Consider the following 20,973-nt stretch of genomic DNA (forward strand, 5'->3'; position numbering starts at 1 on the left):
TGATGAAGTGTTCCTCCAACCTTAGCAATCCCCCAACTCATGATCAGCAATTCGATGCATTTTAAATTTACATATGGAAGTCTCTCCATGTGCTTCTAATGAAAATTTCAATCACAGGTTTTGCCGAAGTCAGATGAAAGGCCAGCTCCTAACAACTGATGGCACACCTAACATCATCTGTGTTATGTAGGTGGTTAAATAGGGATAATACCAGGGTTAGTGTTGACTTAATTTCTCAAAAGGAAACCACCATTTAGGGTCTGCTAGGGGACTTTGTGCAGCAGTCTTTTAAATTGTTGCTTCCAGATGACAATTTGAAAATGTAAATCATGATACAAAGTAAGTAAGTCATATGAAGCAGTTATATTCTAGCCCAAGCATTGCATCAGAATTACTCTGGGAGGGTTAAAAAAATCATTTTGCCATTGTGTTCACTATGGATAATCTTTAACAGGATGAATTCTCTTTTTTTCTAAATTGTTAAAAGCCTCATTTTTCTTTGGTTGTTTTAAATCATGAATGAGTGTTCTGTAGCCAATTAAAATGACTGTATTAATCTGGTTTAACATATTAATAGGATACATTATATTAATAGATTTCTGTAAATATAAAGCCAACCTTGCATTCTTGGAATAAATCCAATTTAGTGATTTACACAATACAAGAATAAATTAGCATTTTAAAAAAGAAAAGAAAAAATACCCTTGCTGGTTGGCTCTGTGGTACAGCATCAGCCTGGTGTGTGGATGTCCCGGGTTCGATTCCTGATCAGGACACACAGAAATAACCATCTGCTTCTCCACCCCTTCCCCTCCCCCTTCTCCTGCAGCCATGGCTCAACTGGTTCGAGCCCTGGGCACTAATGGCTCCATAGAGCCTCAACCTCAGGTGCTAAAAAATAGCTCAGTTGCGAGCATGGCCCCAGGTGGGCAGAGCATCGGCTCCATCTGCGACCTCCAGATGGGGGTTCACAGGGGGATCCTGGTTGGGCCTCAAGTGGGAATCTGTGTATCTCCCCTCCTCTCACTTGGAAAATGAAAGGAAAAAAAAAAAGATGGTTTAAAACTGTCTGACTAAAAGCAAGTCGTGGGTAGTCACGTCCTAGGCCCATATTTTCCTTGGCAGAGGTTAATCTTTGAGTCTGTCTGTTGTCTTTTTTGCACCTACAACAGGGGTCGGGAACCTATGGCTCGCAAGCCAGATGTGGCTCTTTTGATGGCTGCATCTGGCTCACAGACAAATCTTTAATAAAAAAATTGTTAAAAATATAAAACATTCTCATGTATTACAATCCATTCATTTCCTACCGCTCATGTTCATGGTTGCGGGTGGCTGGAGCCAATCACAGCTGTCCTCCGGGATAACACCAAATTTTTATTGGATAATGCGTAATGTAGACGGGTCATTGTATGGCTCTCACGAAATTACATTTTAAAATATGTGGTGTTCATGGCTCTCTCAGCCAAAAAGTTTCCCCGACCCTGCCCTACAATAACATAGCTTTGGAATGTCAGTCATCGCCTTTTATCCAGATTCCTCAGGGCACAATCCGCCACCAGAGTACCCAACCAGGAACCCCTCATTGATATCTTGTTGCCCAAATACCTTCTCTGTGCTGTAAATACCATCAACTATCCTATACTTAGCAATGTAAGAATGTTTCATTTTATTCTTCATCCAATCAGAGACTTCCAGCTTTGCTTTTTCCTGCCCCTCCGACCTACCACCAATTAATTTCATGTAACCCTCATGTCTTTGACTGTAATGTATAAAATAAACTGCAAAACTGCCATTCTCCAGAGCATTTTCTCAATTTGTTGAGATTTTGCATCCCAGCAATTGTCAGTTTGGTTCAAATAAACTCATAAAACTTCTCTGTTGGAGGAAAGCCAAAGCACCGAGTGACTTTCTGTTCCCATCCCAGGGAAGTGAAAGTGGAGGCCAAGTACTCGTGACTGAAAGCAGTCGCGTCCAGGGAAGGCCCAAGGACCTGGGTGTTTGGCCCAACTGGAGCTTCTGCAGGTCAGGAATCAGACAGCAGATGTGTGGTGTATTGTCTCAGAAAGGGCAAGAGAAACCTAATTAATTTTGCAAAACTAAGCAATAAAATTGTACACTGTATTTTGCTTGTTGGTTCCTTATGCAAGATGACATATTTCTACTTAATAAATTGTATAGCTGATCTCTCCAAGGCACCTCAATCCTGGAGAGATTGGGGTCCTCCACTTGCAGTACTTTTGTTGCTGCCTCATTCCTTTGTGGCTCCTCTTCGTGAAACCCTGAACATTAACAACACTTCTCTACAGGTTTGGACATTTCTTTTATCAACAACAGTGTTGCTCCAATCAGAAACAAGGCCAGATTACCGTATTTCCCCATGTATAAGACACGCCTAATTCTGGGGCCTGAAATTTAGAAAGAATGTATTACATAAAGTTATTGAACTCAAGTTTTAATCATCATAAAATTCACACAACTCATCACTGTCAAAACTCCCATCCATGAGCTTGTCCTCATCTGTGTATGACAAATCACTGTCTTCAACAATGAGCACAAAAACAGTGCAAAAAAGCAAGATATCCAAATAAAGAATCTATAACCATACTGTATAAGATGCACCATTTTTAGACCCCAAATTTTTTGAAAAAAGGTGTGTCTTATGCATGGGAAGTACGGTACCTCCAGGCCTTCCTGGTGTACAAGTCTGTTCTGTGGTTCCCACAGACTCCAGAGAGATCATACAGACAGCAGCTGCCAACTAGGAAGAGTCACAGTTCTGGCTTTTTTCACATCCACAAACAGAACAGCTCTTGTAGCCTCCCCTCCCTCCTACAGAACATCTCAGACAGAGGCGGGAGGAGCCTTCAAGGAAGATCCAGGACAACCTGCCTTACGATATTAAGAGAAAAGTGAGACCAACAGACACCAGTATTTAGATTTTAATTTAAACAACAGAAACTGAATGTATAAACAATGAGACAATGGGGAAATTAGGTAAGAGAAAGACTACCAAGGGTAAGCGGTAGCCCTCATTACCATATCAAGTCCTCTGAGCCTTCCTCCCTCCGGAAACCAAGCTGTGTCATGACAGAGTAGAAGGGCTGTGCTCTTTTCTGCCCACGTGACTTCTCCACTCACAGAACCCTAAATACATGCCTGCAGGACAGAGTTCAGAAAAACACTACCAATACCGTGAACTTACTATCAGTCAAAATGGCTGAAGCAGCCAGGACACAGAACTCAAGTACTCTTATGCCAAGTCACCTAAAAGACTATGTCTATACCTTGAACACACCAGACCTGATCCAGGATGAAGTGGAGGCCCACCTCCTATAAATGGGTTACCGGGCAGTTGAAAAAAAAATACTGGCATGCCCACCCAAGATGGTGAGAGAAGCAGAGAAGGAGCCTGAGAAATGAATAGTAACCAGCCAGCCCAGCCCCAGCCCCAGCCCAGCAGACGTGGGGAGGGGGCGCAGAGGGTTCGGCTGCCAGCCTTGGCCCCACCACTCTGTTCCTGAAGCACGAAGTGAAGTGAGCACTGGAATGACTTCCAAGCCAGAAGGAGGAAGCTGCTGTGGAGGCTCAGAACTGCTGGAGGATCATTTTCTGCTTCAGGTCACGGCTGAACTTGTTCATCCGAAAGAGCTCACTATCATAAAAGGCAGAGAGGTTGTGGATGTTGATCTGACGGGCCTAAAAGAAGGAAAAGGTCAAGTAAGCCGCGGGAATGGACTTCAGAATGGCCAAGTCCACATAGCCTTGGGTTCAGTTCACTTCCTAAGCTCATTCACTACGGGCTGGGCAGGGCTCCCATCTCCACTATAGGGAAGTCCACCAGGGCAGATGCTGGCTGCGTGAAGATCTGGAGCTAGACACAGCTTGCCATTGCAGCTCTGTCAACTGCCTGTGAACTCAGGCAAGCTACGCAGTTGCCCTGTGATGTCGCCCCTGTAGGATGGGATGACAGTAACAGGACTTCTCTCTTCTCACTGCTGTCAAGATTTTAAGTGCATGTAACAGTGCTCAGCACATTATAAACACTCAATAAATGGCTCTCATCCAAGGCCTGCCTACTCACTGACAGAGCAAGGACTTTTCGACACCAAAAATGACTAGCAAGTCCCAGGCGGTCAACCCTGCACTCTGCTCATACCTTGTCTACCAAGTCCTTCTCCGGCACTTCAATAGTGTCCTGCTGGGCCCCAAAGCGATTGCGTTGGTAAGTCACCTGCTCTGCCACTAACTGCTTCAGTATGAAGAGCAACAGCTCATTGTTATCTCTCCGGAATGAAAGGTAGCGGGCAAAGGTCTGCAAGAGAGAAGAGCAAACATCACCAGCCCTCCCTGACAAGACACTCAAAAGACACTACAGGACGTGGTCATTCCACTCCTGCCATGCTCTCCCACCACCAGCAAGAGCAGCTAGGTCAGGGAGCTTTGCGGCACGCAGCATCCGGGCCAGCGTCTCAAAAGGTCATGTGTAGCCTCCTATGCCAAGCTCACTCTTAGCTCCAGAAACCCCCGCCTGAGCTGACACCCACCTTCCGCATGCTGCGCATGACACTGAACTTCTGTGTGTCGATGAAGCTCTCCAGCATCACACGGATAGCCATGTTGACGTCGTCCTCTATCACATAGTCCCGCAGGTGGATGCGTGCATGGGCCTCTGCCATGCGGATCATGGACTCGATGTGCCGCACTGTGATGGGGATGCTGCCTGTCGCCTGCAGAGGAGGATGGCATCAGAGCTTAGGCAGGAGAGAGGCAGGGAGAATGAGAGAGGCAGGGAGAATGAGAGCGGCAATGCCAGTGCCCTGAACCCGGAGGGCACATCTAAGCACCCTATGGCTGAAGGGCTCAGCAGAGCCACCAGTTAAGCTCACACTTTCTATTCTTTCCTGAAGTGCCCTGTCGGTGCGTACCCTATGCCCTGTCACTGTCACACCTACACACTCTGCTGTCACCAGTTTACTTAAACACACCCCACAGTCTGTTACCCTTGTGGCCAACTGTTCTTGTTACTGTCCTATACTAAGTACTGCAAAGTCCAATGCAGTACAAGTGAGACAATAAGCTGTTTCTACGAAAACTAATGCTCGGAGAAGGCTTGATGAAGTTAAATGGTTAAAAAAAAAAAAAAAAAAAGGAAAAAGTTGCTGCTCGACTAGGTGGGTGAGAAGGACCAATTAATAAGAATTCTGGCCCTGACCAGTTGGCTCAGAGGTAGAGCGTCAGCCTGGCGTGCGGGGGACCTGGGTTCGATTCCCGGCCAGGGCACATAGGAGAAGCGCCCATTTGCTTCTCCACCCTCCCTCCTTCCTCTCTGTCTCTATCTTCCCCTCCTGCAGCCAAGGCTCCATTGGAGCAAAGATGGCCCGGGCGCTGGGGATGGCTCCTTGGCCTCTGACCCAGGCGCTAGAGTGGCTCTGGTCGCAACAGAGCGACGCCCCGGAGGGGTACAGCATTGCCCCCTGGTGGGCAGAGCATCGCCCCTGGTGGTCGTGCCGGGTGGATCCCGGTCAGGCGCATGCGGGAGTCTGTCTGATTGTCTCTCCCCGTTTCCAGCTTCAGAAAAGTGAAAAAAGAAAAAAAAAATTAAAAAAAAAAAAAAAGAATTCTGCATTCTAACTACTTGCAAGCTGCCTATAAATCCTCACCCCCCACTATGAAAGAATAGAATCTAGTTCAGAGCACCTGTTCATTTGGGTGAAATTAATGCAAAGTTAACATGGAACTTAATCAGTGGCCATCAAAAGATCTTGGCCCTATATGCAGAGATAAATGCATGCATATTTAAGTGCCACCTAAAACAAAATACTTCAGGTATCAGATATGTAAGTTCCTTTTATAAGGCGTTCCTCCTTTGGCACTTGTTGAATTAATGACAGCAGGATGAGAAAGCAGCTGCCTACTTCCTGCCCCACCACCACCCCGCCCGGCCCTCTGGCTCCGCACCATGGACTCTTTCCTCAGGTCACTATACATCTTGGCCACCTTGTCCTGGTCCATCTGATTGAGCTTTGGGTGCACCTTCTCCTTGGCGTAGATGATGTACTTCTTCAGGACCTCCTGTGGCAAGGGCTCCACACCGTACGTGTTGGGCACGGTGGGCTCCAGGGTGCTGCCCGGCCTCTCCTCCTCCTTGTTGCCGGGGTGGTGTCTGATGTGGCTGCCGACCACGAAACGGGCCAGCATTTCATCCTAAGACAAGACGGAATCGGGCAGGTTGCAGGTGGAGTCCCATGGCCTGGCTGGGAGGGAGTCAGCTAGCTAGACGCAGGCAAGCTGATGTGCTTCAGAAGGGTGTTCTCTCGACACTCACACCCCAAGCCTACCTCGTGCCAGGTAGCTCCCGGCATCTAGCCTCATGGAGCTTACCTCCCAGTGAGGCTGAGAAGACACAGTTTTAGAGTTAAAATTAACTCTAGAAAGTTACATGTGCTAAGCAGAGAAACAGGATGATGGACGAGGTCCCAAGAAGACTCCTCTAGCAAAGGCTACGATAGTTCCTCTGTTATCTGATAATCCCAGAGAGCAGCATTCCAGGAAGGAAAAGGAACAAGTTCAAAGCTCTGGCATCTTTAAGGCATGGATAAAGTGAAGGAAGGAAGGAAGGAAGGAGGTGAGTGCAAAGATCCTGCAGGGCCGGCAGCCACAGCAAGGACAGTGGATCCTCTGACAGTTACAGGACAGCTGCTAGTAGGTTCTTAAGAAGGAAAGACATGACCCAACTTATGATTCCAAAAGACAAGCTGGCTTCTAACTGTGGTCTAAACAGGGATGAGTGGAAGCCAGAAGACGAACCTCCAGACACCACAGTACTTCAGTCAGAGCAAGAGAAGCTGGGATTCCGATTATGTCAGAGAAGCAGCAAAAATAGGTAAACTCAGACAGAAGCACCAACAGAATTTGGTAGCAGAGTGTGGACTGTGCTGGGTAAGCGGCTGGAAAGCGAAGGAAAGAGAAATCAAGGATGACTTCTGGCCACGAGCACAAGAGTGAAAAACATATGGTGGTCCATGCGATGCTCCCTTTCCTCGTGCCTGGCACACAACAGGCCCCAGCAGGCACACCAGAGGTCCCCAGAATGTATGCACGGAACCCGACACGGGTCTGGTACCTGGACTGGGTCCACTGTGTCCCTCACCACGCACAGGATGTCGAAGCGGGAAATGATGGGCTCCGTGAGGTCCACGTTTTCTGAGAAGGTCAGTGAGGGGTCGTAGCGGCCCCCTGCAACACAGAGACACCTCTCTATTAGGGCTCAGGTCCTCCCCCGTCTTTCTTCTTGAACCACAGAAAGTTTTCTCTAACACCAAGCTGCTTCAGGACAGAGGGGTCAGGAACTTTGGCAAAGGAACTGGAAGGGGATGGAGACTCAGTGCCAGCTGAGGCATTCCAGACAAGAGACAGAAAAGGGCTTTCCCCAAGTGATGGCCTAAAACAGCGTAGAGAGAAAGCACCCCTGCCTCCTAGCAGGGACAACCCACCAGACAGGCAAGGATCAAAGCACCTGCTGGCCAGGATCAACAAGCAACGCCACCCCCACTGAGACAATGAACTAGAGCCTTATCTCAGGTCTTTTGAGAAGAACGGCCCTGCGTGGTTCTGGGAACACAGCTCAACAGAAACCAGGGGTCCCTTCCGCTTTCACGGGACACACTGGCAAGAATCACCACCTGCTGCTTCATTCCTAACTCAAATCTGTGACTGGACGAGGGGTGCTATGGGCCCGACTCCCAAAGGCAGGTCTCTCGGGGTCTTGTCCCCTTTGGCAGGCCCCAAGCCCTGCCAGCTGACGGGTCTAGTGTACCTATGGGGTTGGCAGCAGCAATAACAGTGCAGCGAGCCTGCAGGGAGGTGACGATGCCGGCCTTTGAGATGGAGATACTCTGCTGTTCCATGGCTTCATGGATGCTGGTTCTGTCCTGGTCATTCATCTGTAAGAGTAAAGTGCATGATTCTCCCCCAAATGCCGCAGTTGTCCCCCACTGAAGGCTAAGTCAACACACCCTGAATCCCATCACCTACAAGGTCCAGGACCCACCTTGTCAAATTCATCGATGAGACATACTCCTCGGTCAGCCAGAACTAGGGCTCCAGCTTCTAAGGTCCACTCCCGGCTGACGGGGTGCCGCTGGACATATGCCGTGAGGCCCACAGCTGAAGCCCCCTGGCCGGTGGTAAAGATGGCACGGCTAGACACTTTCTCAATATACTTGAGGAACTGAGACTTGGCTGTACCAGGATCTCCACACAGGAGCACATTGATGTCACCTCGCACCTTGTGCTTACCGCCTGGAGGAAATTAAGGATGAGATCATAGTGGGTGGGGACGAAAGGGAGGTGTGGGGTATATGCTTACGTCCAGTTTCTTAGTCTGTTATGAATGGCAAAGGAATAGTCTCTACAGAATGGGATTTAATACCCTAGGACAAGCAATCCCACTTCTGAGCAATGAACCAAAAAAAATGGGTGCATAAGATATGTATAAATATATTCTTCATAAATCTAAAAAGCTGGAAGCAATTTAAGTGTTCTCCAACTAGAAGGGTAACTCAATACACCATGCCATATGGACCATGATACAGTAACTTGAAAGCACAAACTTGCTCTGTATGCACTAATACCAAAGTATACCCAAAATGTGTTGCTTGAGAAAAACAAGCTGGATATTTTATGCGTAGCCACTTACACACAATCAGGAACTAGAAACACGTATGCTTTGTGAAATTCTGTGTTTTCTAAGAATGCGGGTAAGTCTATGAACAGCCACACAAAGTCAAACACCACACTGACCAGAGGTGGCCCACTGGAAGGGTACTAGGACTTTGGCTTTTTTATGACTTTCAACAATTTAAAAAGAGAACATAATACAATCTTGTGTATTATTTTTAAGTTAAAACAAGTTTTTAAAAGGTAAAATTATCTTTAAAAAGTAAAGCAAAGGTGAATCTGCTCATCAAAAAGGAAGGCAGTGGTAGAGCTCGGAACACCATGATGCCTAAGACACCATGCCCGTGGGCTCTGTTCTCCCCAGCATGACCAAGCCACACACCGTCTCCTCACATCTTAACGTGCTTTAAATCCAGAACCCTGCCTTGTCTGACATGTAAACCTGGTTCCTACTACATTCCCTGTGGAGGCTGCTTACCTGGGTTTTTGGGCTCCCCTCCAAACAGAGCGAGCGCCAGGCCTCTCTTGATGTCTTCATGCCCGTAGATGGACGGGGCAATACTGGCAAAGATCTGAGGAAGGGAGGGAGAGAGCCATGGGAACAGGACTCTGCCCTCAAGTCTGGGCAGATAACTTATCTGTTCCAGTCTCAGGGGATGGGGCAATTTCTGGCCCCACAGCACCCACCTCCAGAGCTGCTTCAATTCCACTAGGCCTAGGAATTAGGCCCTGCCCTCTGACTCTGGGCCTTGTTATTAGTTGACTTTCTGTGACTCAAAGAACTTTAAAGCTTAAAAGAACTGGTCAGGTACCTTTTATGTTGTCCTAGTTCAGGAAACTGAACTAGGTCTACCCAAGGTCTACCCAAGGCTGCAGACCAAGAGCAGAAAGGAGACAGAACTGGTTCTGACAGCAGGAAGACCCCCCACATGGGCTCTGTGGCTTACCTAAGCCTGTTTTCAAAAATGGAGATCAGGTAACACTACCCAACTCACAGGTGTTTGTGAGCTCTCTGTGAGGCATTTATACAAGTGTCTAGCTCCTGGCTAAGCTCTGATGAAGAACTATAATACAAAGCCAGGTCTGGCAGGGAAACGACCCGTGTCCTTCAATGAGATGTGGTAGGCCCGGGCTGGGCAGCTCAGGTGGTTAGTGTCGTGCTGATACACCAAGGTTGCAGGTTCGATCTCTGGTCAGGGGACGTACAAGAATCAAGCAATGAATGCATTAAATAAGTGAGGTTTTACTCTCTCTCCAAAGTCAATAAATTAAAAAGGGGGGGGGGGTGCAGAGATGTGGTATACGCACAATGAAATACGACTCAGCCATAAGATGAAATACTGCCATTTGTGACCATATGGAAGGACGTGGAGAATATCATGCTAAGCAAAGTAAGTCCCACAGGAAAGTGAAGAACCACAGGATTTCACTCATATGTGGGATATAAAACAGAACGCAACAAACAAATCAAAACTCCAGTTTGTTTACATTGCTCTCAGATCTAATGGCTGCTTTCTCTAGCTCATCTCCAAGATGGGGAAATCCTTAGCCAATTTCATGTGTCTTGAGCCTGGGTCCTCTGCATCCCAATCTGATGCTCTATCCACCGCGCCACTGCCTGGTCAGGCTAAAGAAGATTTTAAAGGAAATAAAGAGCAAGATCAACAGCAATACTATAATAGTAGGGGACTTTAATACCCTACTAATATCAAGGGATTGATTCTCCAGACAAAAAATTAACAAAGAAACAGCAGCCTTAAATGACATACCAGATAAAATAGATTTAATAGATATCCTCAGAACCTTTCATCTCAAAGCAGCAGAACATTCATTCTTTTCAAGTGTGTTAGGACACAAAACGCCTCTCAATAAATTTAAGAAGATTGAAATCATAGCAAACATCTTTTCTGACCACAATGGCATGAAACTAGAAATCAAAAATAGAAACACTGGCCCTGGCCGGTTGGCTCAGTGGTAGAGCGTCGGCCCGGCGTGCAGGAGTCCCGGGTTTGATTCCCGGCCAGGGCACACAGGAGAAGCGCCCATCTGCTTCTCCACCCCTCCCCCTCTCCTTCCTCTCTCTCTCTTCCCCTCCTGCAGCCGAGGCTCCACTGGAGCAAAGTTGGACCGGGTGCTGAGGATGGCTCTGTGGCCTCTGCCTCAGGCGCTAGAATGGCTCTGGTCGCAACACAGCGACGCCCCAGATGGGCAGAGCATCGCCCCCTGGTAGGCATGCCAGGTGCATCCGGTTGGGCGCATGCAGGAGTCTGTCTGACTGCCTCCCTGTTTCCAACTTCAGAAAAATACAAAAAACAAACAAACAAACAAAAAAACCTTCCAACAAACAAAAGTCCCGGACCAGACAGGCGAATTTTACCAAATATTCAAAGAAGAACTAACTTCTATCCTTCTCAAGCTATCTTAAAAAATTGAAGAGGAGGGAAGACTTCCAAACTCCTTTTATGGGCAGGCGTAATCCTCATTCCAAAACCAGGTAAAGACACTACAAAGAAAAAAAACTATAGGCCAATATCCCCGATGAACCTAGGTACTAAAATTCTCAAAAAATATTAGCAAACCGAATCCAGCAATACATGAAAAAAATCATACATCATGATCAAGTGGGTTTTATTCTGGGAAGGCAAGGCTGGTACAATATTTGCAAATCAATCAATGTGATTCATCACATAAACAAAAGGAAGGAGGAAAATCACATGATACTATCAATAGATGCAGAAAAAGCATTTGATAAAACCCAGCACCCATTTATGATCAAAACTCTCAGCAAAGTGGGAATACAGGGAACATACCTCAACATGATAAAGGCCATCTATGAGAAACCCACAGCCAACATCATACTCAATGGGCAAAAATTAAGAGCAATCCCCTTAAGATCAGGAACAAGGCAGGGGTGCCCCCTTTCACCACTCTTATTCAACATAGTTCTGGAAGTCCTAGCCACAGCAATCAGACAAGAAGAAATAAAAAGCATCCAAATTGGAAAAGAAGTAAAAGTATCATTATTTGCTGATGATATGATACTGTACAAAGAAAACCGTAAAGTCTCAATCAAAAAACTACTAGACCTAATAAATTTGGCAAGGTGGCAGGACATCAAATTAATATTCAGAACCAGTGGCATTTTTATATACTGACAACTACCTAAAAACAAAATTAAGGAAACAATCTCCTTCACTATTGAAACAACAACAAAAAAATTAAGTACCTAGCAATAAATTTCACCAAGGAGGTAAAACACTTGTACTCAGTGCGTACTTAGAGAAATATAAAACACTGATAAAAGAAATCAAGGAGGATACAAACAAGTGGAAGCATATACCGTGTTAATGGAGAGGAAGAACAAAAATAATTAAATTGTCTATACTACCCAAAGCAATCTACAAATTCAATGCAATTTCTATTAAAATACCAATGGCATTCTTCAAAGATATAGAACAAATATTCCAAAAATTTATACGGAACCAAAGAAGAACACGACTAACCTCAGCAATCTTGAAAATGAAGAATAAAGTGGGAGGTATCACACTTCCTGATACCAAGTTATACTACAAGGCCATTGTACTCAAAACAGCTTGGTACTGGCATAAGAACAGGCATACAGATCAATGGAACAGAACAGAGAACCCAGAAATAAACCCATGCCTTTATGACCAATTGATATTTGACAAAGGAGGTACGAGCATACAATGGAGTAAATACAGTCTCTTTAACAAATGGTGTTGGGAAAACTGGACAGGCACATGCAAAACTAGACCAACAACTTACATCATACAATAAAATAAACTCAAAATGGATAAAAGACTTAAATGTAAGTCGTGAAACCATAAACATCTTGGAAGAAAACAGGAAGTAAATTCTCCGACATCTCTCATAGCAATATCTTTGCTGATTTATCTCTACGGGCAAATGAAATAAAGGACAGGATGAGCAAATGGGACTATATCAAGCTAAAAAGCTTTTGCAAAGGAAAAGACAGTATTAACAAAATAAAAAGACAATCCACACAATGGGAGAACATACTAGCCAATGTCTGATAAGGGGTTAATAACAAAAATTTATAAAGAACTTCTAAAACTCAACACCGGGAAGGTAAACAATCCAAGCAAGGGAACCGAATAGATACTTCTCCAAAGAGGACACACAGATGGCCCATAGGCATATGAAAAAATGTACAACATCACTAATCATTAGAGAGATGCAAATTAAAACCATAATGAGATACCACCTCACACCTGTCAGAATGGCGCTCATTAACAAAACAACACATAGGAAGTGCTGACAAGGGTGTGGAGAAAAGGGAACCCTCCTGCACTTGCTGGTGGGAATGCAGACTTGTGCAGCCACTGTGGAGCAGTATATGAGATTTCCTTAAAAAATTAAAAATGGCCCTGGCCAGATGGCTCGGTTGGTTGGAGCCTCATCCTCAAGCTCAGAGGTTGCTGGATGGATCCCTGGTGAGGACACATGCAGGAACAGATTGATGTTCCTGTCTCTGTCTGTCTCTCCCTCTCTCCCTTCCTCTCTTGCTAAAAATCAATAAATAAATTTTTAAAAAATTAAAAATGGAATTACCTTTTGACCCAGCTATCCCACTTTTAGGAATGTATCCTAAGAACACCAAATCACTGATTCAAAAGAAGATACACACCCCCATGTTTATGGCAGCATTGTTTACAATAGCCAAGATCTGGAAACAGCCCTAAGTGTCCGCCAGTGGATGAGTGGATTAAAAAGCTGTGCTACATACACACAATGGAATACTATACCGCCATGAAAAAGAAGGAAATCTTTCCTTTTGCGACAGCATGGATGGACCTGGAGACTATTATGCTAAGTGAAATAAGCCAGGCAGAGAAAGAGAAATATCGTATGATCTCACTTATATGTGGAATCTAATGGACAAAGTGAACTAAGGAACAGAACAGAGGCAGAGGCGGAATCACAGAGACCAGAGGAACAGTGATCAGAGGGAAGGGGGATGAGGTGAAGGGATCAGAGAAGGTAAAGAGATTCGTGCAATTATATACACATAACATAGAGATATAGATAGCAGGACAGCAAATCCTAGAAGGGGGGAGGGTGTTTAGGGACAAGGGGATATAAGGGACAACGTGACATGGGGGTGGGTGGTGAGGGAGTTAGTCATATTTGGTCAGACACTTGAATCCATGTAAACAAAATAAATTAAAATTATTAAAAAATTAAAAACAAACAAAAAAAGAGAGCACAGATTTTTAAAATAAGAACATTCTAGGGAGACTAGCAAATGGAGTCATTCTGATTTTGACAGAAAGAAAGTCCAGAACCCATAAGCACAGCCCAAAGAGAGGGTCTGAAAGAAATGAGTGGGGCGGGAGGAGCCAGGGCAGAGGCAGGAGCTACAGGAGGAGTCGGAGCAAAGGGAAGTAAGAAAGCAGCCACAGCAAAGTCCCAGAAAAGCAGAATATGAGCAATGACAGCAGAAGCCATGGCAAAGATACAGACAGAGGAGGAAAAATGCAGAAGCTCAGGAGATAAGCATACTAGAGACAGTGAAGCAGAATGAGACAGAATAGAGGCTGCATGTGACAATTAGTGGGAATAAAAATATATCCACTTTCTTATTGAATACCTTTAGCAATGGCTAATATGTACTGTTGTCTTTCTAATTAAAAAAAGCTCTTTTAATTTTCCATCTCTAAACTGTCATATCAAGTACAGAATTACATGAATCTCATAAAAATGAACTTTGCAAATATTTGCAAGTAATGTATTTTGGAGCTGTAAAAATATTTTCTGTTGGTGTTTCTTGTCCTTTATACCAGATAAAACCCCCATATAACTGATATTTTCTTTGTTCTGAAACACCATTAAATGAATGACAGTAGGAAAAAGCAGTGACACGGACAACAGCACGGTGGTTACCAGGGGGAAGGGGGACGGGAGATCAGAGAGGGCAAAGCGGGTCAAAGATATGGAGACAGAAGAGACTAAACTGGGAGCGATGAGCACACAACGTAATACACAGACACTGTGTTTCAGTGCTGTTCACTATAATAAAGATGTAAATACAGAGGGTCTGGGAGACGTACCACCTCCACCTGGGCCATGGCTGTGCCTTCACTGTTCCCAACCTTTCCCCTCTGAGGCACTGCGTCTGCACAGGTCAGACTGAACAGCTGGGTCTGGGGTGGGGCAGGGGCTCTGACATGAAATCAGCACTGGAAATGCTGAGGGAGAACCACCCCCACAGCACTGCATCCAGCTCTTTGCCTCCGTCTCCAGCCAAGTGGAAGTTATTCCTGTGTCTGCCTTGGAAGTGTGAAGATGGGGAAACCCAACTCTGGGAATTGGGGCTGGGGGTGGCAGTCGGCAGTCTATTCCGTGTATGGCCACTTTTCACCACAGCTAGGGACAATGAGACCAGCAGGTCCTTCTGGAAACAGGACCTTCTGGTACCAGAAATGCCTCCTGCCACTATTTTATATGTTAGGAGTGGAGGTCTTGTTTGCAGAACGTTAAACCTTTTCTGGTTCTCTTTGGTCCTGAAATTTACTCCAAAACCTACTCTAAGCAGAGGCTGTTAGCACTGTTAGCACTAGTGGCTCACAGTGGTCCAGGCCTAGTGCATGCAGAGGCTAACATCTCTGATGCTCTTTTCTACTAGACGGAAAGAATACGGCTGTGGAGAAATAGCTGACTCCAGGTCTGGAGCAGGAAATATACAAGAGGAGCCTCCAATAACCACTGTGCCAAAACCTCAGTTACATTAAAGCCTACAACTTTTATGATGACACTCAGTGGGTCCCCTCACAAAGCAAACCCTGCGTCATTTCTAACCAATTCATTACTTTGAAAACTGATAAAGGGAAATAATTAAACATCTTGCTTTACTTGTACGAGTTCCACTAGGGTTAGTCAATCTACTTAATAAAGAGCAACTTCTCTATGTAGAAGTATTCCATTAAATAAATGAAGGAAGGATTTGGAATTAGAGACTTATTTTGCCCAAATTCAAATCCTGATCAAACACGAGCCCCATGAAGGCAAGGAGCATGTCTGACTGCCCACCAAGATCCAAGAACACGGCCCTAGAAGGATTCCAGGACTGAGCGCGTTGGCAGAATTGGAGTTCCTGTCCTTCCAAGCTGGTGCAACGTCTGGGACTCCTATGGGTGCCCCAAACCCTGGCGGGCTAAGAAAGGTGGCCTAGGCAGGGTGAGCCCATCAGACCTGCTCTGGCCTCTGACTGCTTACAGATGACAAAGGGAAGGGTCCCATTTGCTAAGTAGCCACAAGAACCAGAACTGATTCACCTCAACTAAAGACCTGGCTCGTTAGGAACAGAAGAGCAGAGGCCAAAGAGGCAGCCAAACTTTTCTGCATTAACAACTGAACAGGAAGTGGAATGCCAAAGCAGAGAGAGCAAAGAAGGGAAAAATTTAAGAGAACTGTGCATATGAGAACACTTATGACCTGGCAGCGGGTGATGCCTGAGCAGGTAAAATGGCAGAGGACTTATATGAACAAACATTTAACACCCTACTTGTTATCTGTACGTCTGCAATGTCAGTCCCCTTCTTCCTAGCCTTCAGTAAAACATCTCCATAAACACCACAACCACACTGCGGCAGCACTCTTCCTGGAGAGGGCTGGGCAGGAGTCTGACTTCAGGGACACCGCATGACACGAGCTACTGCTACTGCTCTGCCTCCATTTTGGCTTCAAGCCCGTGCTCCACACGACTTAATGAATCCTTACAACCCTGTCTAAGCTGGGTGGGGCCGCAGGCTCAGGCTAGTCCCTGATGCCACCCTTTACGCTCGACCCCTGGAGCGTGGGGACTCCTATAAAGGCAAGTTTACTGAGCTGCCCCTGGGAATAAAACAAGTTTCTAATACCTGGGAAACAAGACTAAGATTTCAGCTTGACCAGGAGGTGTCACAGGGGATAGAGTGTGGGCCTGGGACACTGAGGGCCCAGGTTCAAAACCCCGAGGTTGCCGGATTGAACGCTGGATCATAGATATGACCCCCTGGCTGCTGGCTTGAGGCCAGAGGTCGCCAGCTTGAAGTCCAAGGTCACCAGCTTGAGCAAGGGGTCACTGGCTCAGCTAGAGGACCCCACCCCCTCGTAAAGGCACATATGAGAAAGCAATCAATGAACAACTATGAATTGATGCTTCTCACCTCTCTCCCTTCCCGTCCCTGTCTCTCCCCCTGCTTAAAAACTAAACCAATGACTAAGGTTTCCGGCAGCCTAGAGCCGTAGCCAGGGCTTGGTCAGCGAGCCCCCAGGCTCCCTGCAGAGCCTGACAGCCCCCAGGCCTTCCACTTGCCTTCTCTCCAATCTGCTGGTCCTTGGAGAGGCTGGTGATCATCTTCACATCTTCATCAGTCAGTTCCCCCATGGCAACCTTGTTGTCCTTCTTGGCCACATGGTTGGCTAAGATGACGGTGGCAAAGACGGGAAAGCCATTGGCGGTGTTGAGGGAGCCGTCGTAGTTGTTGTGGTAGATGCCGGTCAGCTCCTGGAGAAAAGGGAGATCACGTGGTTGGGGGTTAGCCCCAGGGTCGAATGAAAGCTGGGCCTCCCTCCACCTGGCTTTCCCCAGGCTTCTCCTTCGAGTCCTCAATGCCGGACACCAAGATGAGAAACTCGACAAAACCAAAGCCCAACCAGTCCCTCACGCAGTGTTCCGGACAGCAGGTCCAGCACAGGGTCACTCAGCAGCTCGTCTCTGCCCACTGCCCAGCCACCATCGACTCCTCCCTAGCATGCAAAAAACACTCACACAAATCTCCTTGGCAACCCAGTTCCCTCCCAGCCTGCTCCTGGCCACATACGATCTCATCTCCTGGCTTGCAGCTGTCCACCAGGTCAGCGAGGAGAATGGCGTCCTTGGAGCGGGGCAGCCGGCCGGCCGCCACTTTGCCCGGACTCTCCTGAATGCGGATGCGCTGGTAGTTCTGATAGACGGTCTGTGAGGAACAAACAAACGCTCACGGGACCCATCCCCATGAAGCAAACCTTGCCCTCCTCCCAGCACGGAATTATATCATCTGTCCTTGACTGCAGTCCCGGGAGGGCGTAGGCACTGTTGTTATTCCATTCCCATCTATTGACTGGGAAACAGAGCCCAAGAGAGCAGGGAGTGAGCTCACTGTGACCAGCACCTCAGTGGAAGGTCCCCACTCCTGACACCCCCCCCTCTGGGTGGTCAAGCACCTGTTACATGCCATAGAAGTATACGGAGCCAAGCTGCCTAGGTTTGGACCTTGGTTCTGTTGTTTACACTGTGTGGTCTTGGGCAAGTGACTGCCTCTGCACCTTGTCTGTAGAATAGGGATGCTAAGACTGCCAAATGCATCCCCCTAGTGAAGACTAAATTAAGTCATACATCACAGCACTTAAACTGATGCCCAAGTAACAAATTAGCGTGGGCTGATTATGAAGTATCATGTGCCAACAATGTGCCGGGTAATTTAATGTCTTACTCCACCTATTGTCTAGAAGAGACCACATAATGCAGCAGTTTAAAAAGAGTACACTCTGGGTCAGAACGACTGACCTCTCATGCTCTGATTAGAAGCGCTCGGGCTCAGTGACCCCAGTCAATTTCTTCACTGGCAAACAGGGCACTAGCACCTGCCGTATAGGGTATGAAGACTACATGTTTCACCTGGTACCTAGGAAGTACTCTAGATATTTCAGCTGTAATTACTAATCCTCTGTTAGTCCCTTTCTCAAGTTCCCTAGGAGCCTCAGCTGCTTCTATGCAGGAGACTTTTGCGAGGGGAGCTAGACAGGGCAGGGAAGCCTGGGCTCACGGGTCTCTCTCAGCACGCAGGGTGTACTCGAACTTCTAAACAGGCCAGTGTCTGGCTGTCGGCTATCACAAGCATTGTCTGGCCAGGCGGCTCCACGTAGGCCGCGGCTCAGAAGCCTAGAGCAGCAGTTAGAGCAACGTGCAGGGCAGCGGTCACAACGGTCTGCGATCCACTGCAGGTACCGTTACTTCACAGATAAAGCTGTTCAAGAGCAGAGGTGTATTTAATGTGCCTGCAGTCATAGGCCCTGGGGCTCTCAGCAGCATTTTCTGGCTACGGCACAGTACTGTCTAAGGTGGCTTACAACCCAGGGCCCCCCAACCAAAGGCCCAGAGAAGCAGGTAGCAGACTGCGAGAGGAAGGCTCAGTGGGACTGCAGGCGCCCCAGGAGTGACGACTAGAGAGCATGTGCCCTGGTGAGGGTGCCACTGGGCAAGAAGCGGGCCCAGTTTAGCCAGATCTTCCCATTTTTGAAGAGGAGCCATAAACTTTGATGTTTTAAACAAAACCATCCAATTTTTAAATACTGGCTTGAACTTTTGAAAACACCACGTGGGCAAAACCGAACAGGTGGCCAGACAGACGTGGTTTATCCTGCGGTGTGGCCAGCACACAATGCCCTCTCGCTGCCCTCAGCTGCCCATCCGGTTTTCCAGGCGGGCCTGCATTCCAGGAGCCAGCACTGCTTGCTCACCTCCTCCATGTTGACCTCAAAGGGGCCAGTCGACTGGCACTCAGGACAGGAGCCGGGCTTCACCTCCTGGTTCTGGGACTGAGAGAAGGGCCCCAGCACAAAGTTACACTTGTTGCAGTTATACTTGACCATGCTGAGCTGGGGCAGGACGCCTGTGCAGCTGGTTACCACCCCACTGGTACGAATCAGCTGGTTCAGGTGCAGCTGCCTGTGGAGGTGAGAAGGCACATTAGAGGCCTGAGGCCCCAATGCTTGACCCACGCCTTCTGGAGAGGTAAGGACCGCATGTGAGTGTTTCAACATGAGCCCTAAAATCTGGGGCCCAGCGTCACCAGATCCATTGCACCCCACCCCCGTGCAAGCTAGAACTCATGGCTGAGGGCTCTCCTTACCTGCAGCTGCCAGCCCAAACCATTGCCCTGGCAAAGCTCTCTAATGCTGCCTGAGCCACAGGGTGCTAGGCCCAGCCCCTTGGGCCCCTGCCCTGTGCGCACTCAGCTCACCTCAGAGAACGCAGCTCCTCCACCAGAGGAAGGTGGGAGATGCGCACGTGGATGTGGCTGGTGATGCGGTCGTACTTGGGGTACATGGCCAGCACCACCTCCAGAGCAGCCTCGTCGAAGATCTGCAGCAACTCCGCCGGGGCCTCCGGCAGGAAGTACGCCAGCACATGCTCCCTGGCCGCCAGGTCCTCGTAGTTCACCACGAGGCTCTCACGGTTCTCTAGAGGTGGAAACAAAACTGAGCCCCAAGCCAAAGGGGGCGACTTCCATCTCCCTGTGGGAGGAGAGCCTGCCCATCCACGCCCTTGGTTTCGAGCTGGAGATTCCAGCTCTTGCTCTGTGACTTGAGATTAGGTGACACATCCTGAGCCTCAACTTCCCAGTCTGTAAAATGAGGATGTCACCCCGAGTACAAAGTCATTGCAGAACACACAGAGTGGCTAATGTAGCAGGGCTGCAATCTGAAATGGCTGTAAGGGCCCAGAGGGAAACCACGGAATAAACCGCGTCAAACACAGGACCAAGGAAGTGGAGGGGACAGCAGGAAACCAAGAATCGCATGTCTCCTTTTAAAATAATTCCTATCACGGAAATCTGCCGCTACTTTCTGATCCAAGTAGTAATCCAGCTTTTTACATAAAACCTGCCAACTTTTAAACATGTTAAAGTACACTTCCGTGGCACAGATGTGTTCCCTGGACAGTCGCCTGGAGTGTCCTAGTACAGACTCACAATACTTTCTCATTTGTCAAAAAGATGGACATCGTGGGCACCAGATCCTAACTCTGGGCCAGCAAAAGACAAGTTAGTCAATGTTCCCTACACTTCACATCTCTATTTAATGTGCCGTTACAGGGTCAAAGTGATAACTTTCTGTAAGAGAGCTCTGCACAGTGGACCACGGTGAGCAGAGGCCGGGAGGACAAAAGCCGAACCTTTGCACATGTCGCTAATGCGCTCTTTGAAGACATTGTGGCCATGGCCGTCCACATGGGTGCGCAGGAAGTTCTTGAAGCGGTGGTGGATCTCCAGCCGGGGGCCTGCCATGCTCACCCACTCACGCACAGAGTGGCCCTTCAGATCCTCCAGGTTCTCGATGCTCTCGATCATTTCCTCCTCTTCCTCACTATCCTCCGTGGCCCGCTCCACCTGGCGGCGCTTCCGGGTGGGGCGATCCTCCTCCTCCTCATCGCTGTCTGGGGACGAAAGGGGTACCCTAGAGTGAAGTCTTGCCCAGTACTCAATCTCATCTCCCCGAGGCTCTGAA

At 47.6% G+C, this 20,973-nt stretch overlaps 1 protein-coding gene across 1 annotated transcript in view; it reads right to left on the minus strand.

Annotated features, from left to right (window-relative positions):
* Positions 1 to 2,921: 2,921 nt before the first annotated feature.
* The window catches only part of MCM2 (minichromosome maintenance complex component 2), a 31,593-nt gene continuing 13,541 nt past the window's right edge, over positions 2,922 to 20,973 (minus strand). The window contains exons 4-16 of the mRNA XM_066352883.1: positions 20,642 to 20,902; positions 19,707 to 19,926; positions 19,204 to 19,411; positions 17,526 to 17,660; positions 17,018 to 17,209; positions 9,158 to 9,251; positions 8,051 to 8,301; positions 7,817 to 7,943; positions 7,124 to 7,236; positions 5,959 to 6,204; positions 4,545 to 4,727; positions 4,157 to 4,312; positions 2,922 to 3,696 (exon numbers count right to left, since the gene is read on the minus strand). Of these exons, the coding sequence (XP_066208980.1) occupies positions 3,586 to 3,696; positions 4,157 to 4,312; positions 4,545 to 4,727; positions 5,959 to 6,204; positions 7,124 to 7,236; positions 7,817 to 7,943; positions 8,051 to 8,301; positions 9,158 to 9,251; positions 17,018 to 17,209; positions 17,526 to 17,660; positions 19,204 to 19,411; positions 19,707 to 19,926; positions 20,642 to 20,902 (2,297 nt within the window). The 3' untranslated portion in view covers positions 2,922 to 3,585. The remainder of the gene's footprint in view (positions 3,697 to 4,156; positions 4,313 to 4,544; positions 4,728 to 5,958; positions 6,205 to 7,123; positions 7,237 to 7,816; positions 7,944 to 8,050; positions 8,302 to 9,157; positions 9,252 to 17,017; positions 17,210 to 17,525; positions 17,661 to 19,203; positions 19,412 to 19,706; positions 19,927 to 20,641; positions 20,903 to 20,973) is intronic.

The sequence above is a fragment of the Saccopteryx leptura genome, chromosome 11 (assembly GCF_036850995.1).
Source record: "Saccopteryx leptura isolate mSacLep1 chromosome 11, mSacLep1_pri_phased_curated, whole genome shotgun sequence".
NCBI lineage: Eukaryota > Metazoa > Chordata > Mammalia > Chiroptera > Emballonuridae > Saccopteryx > Saccopteryx leptura.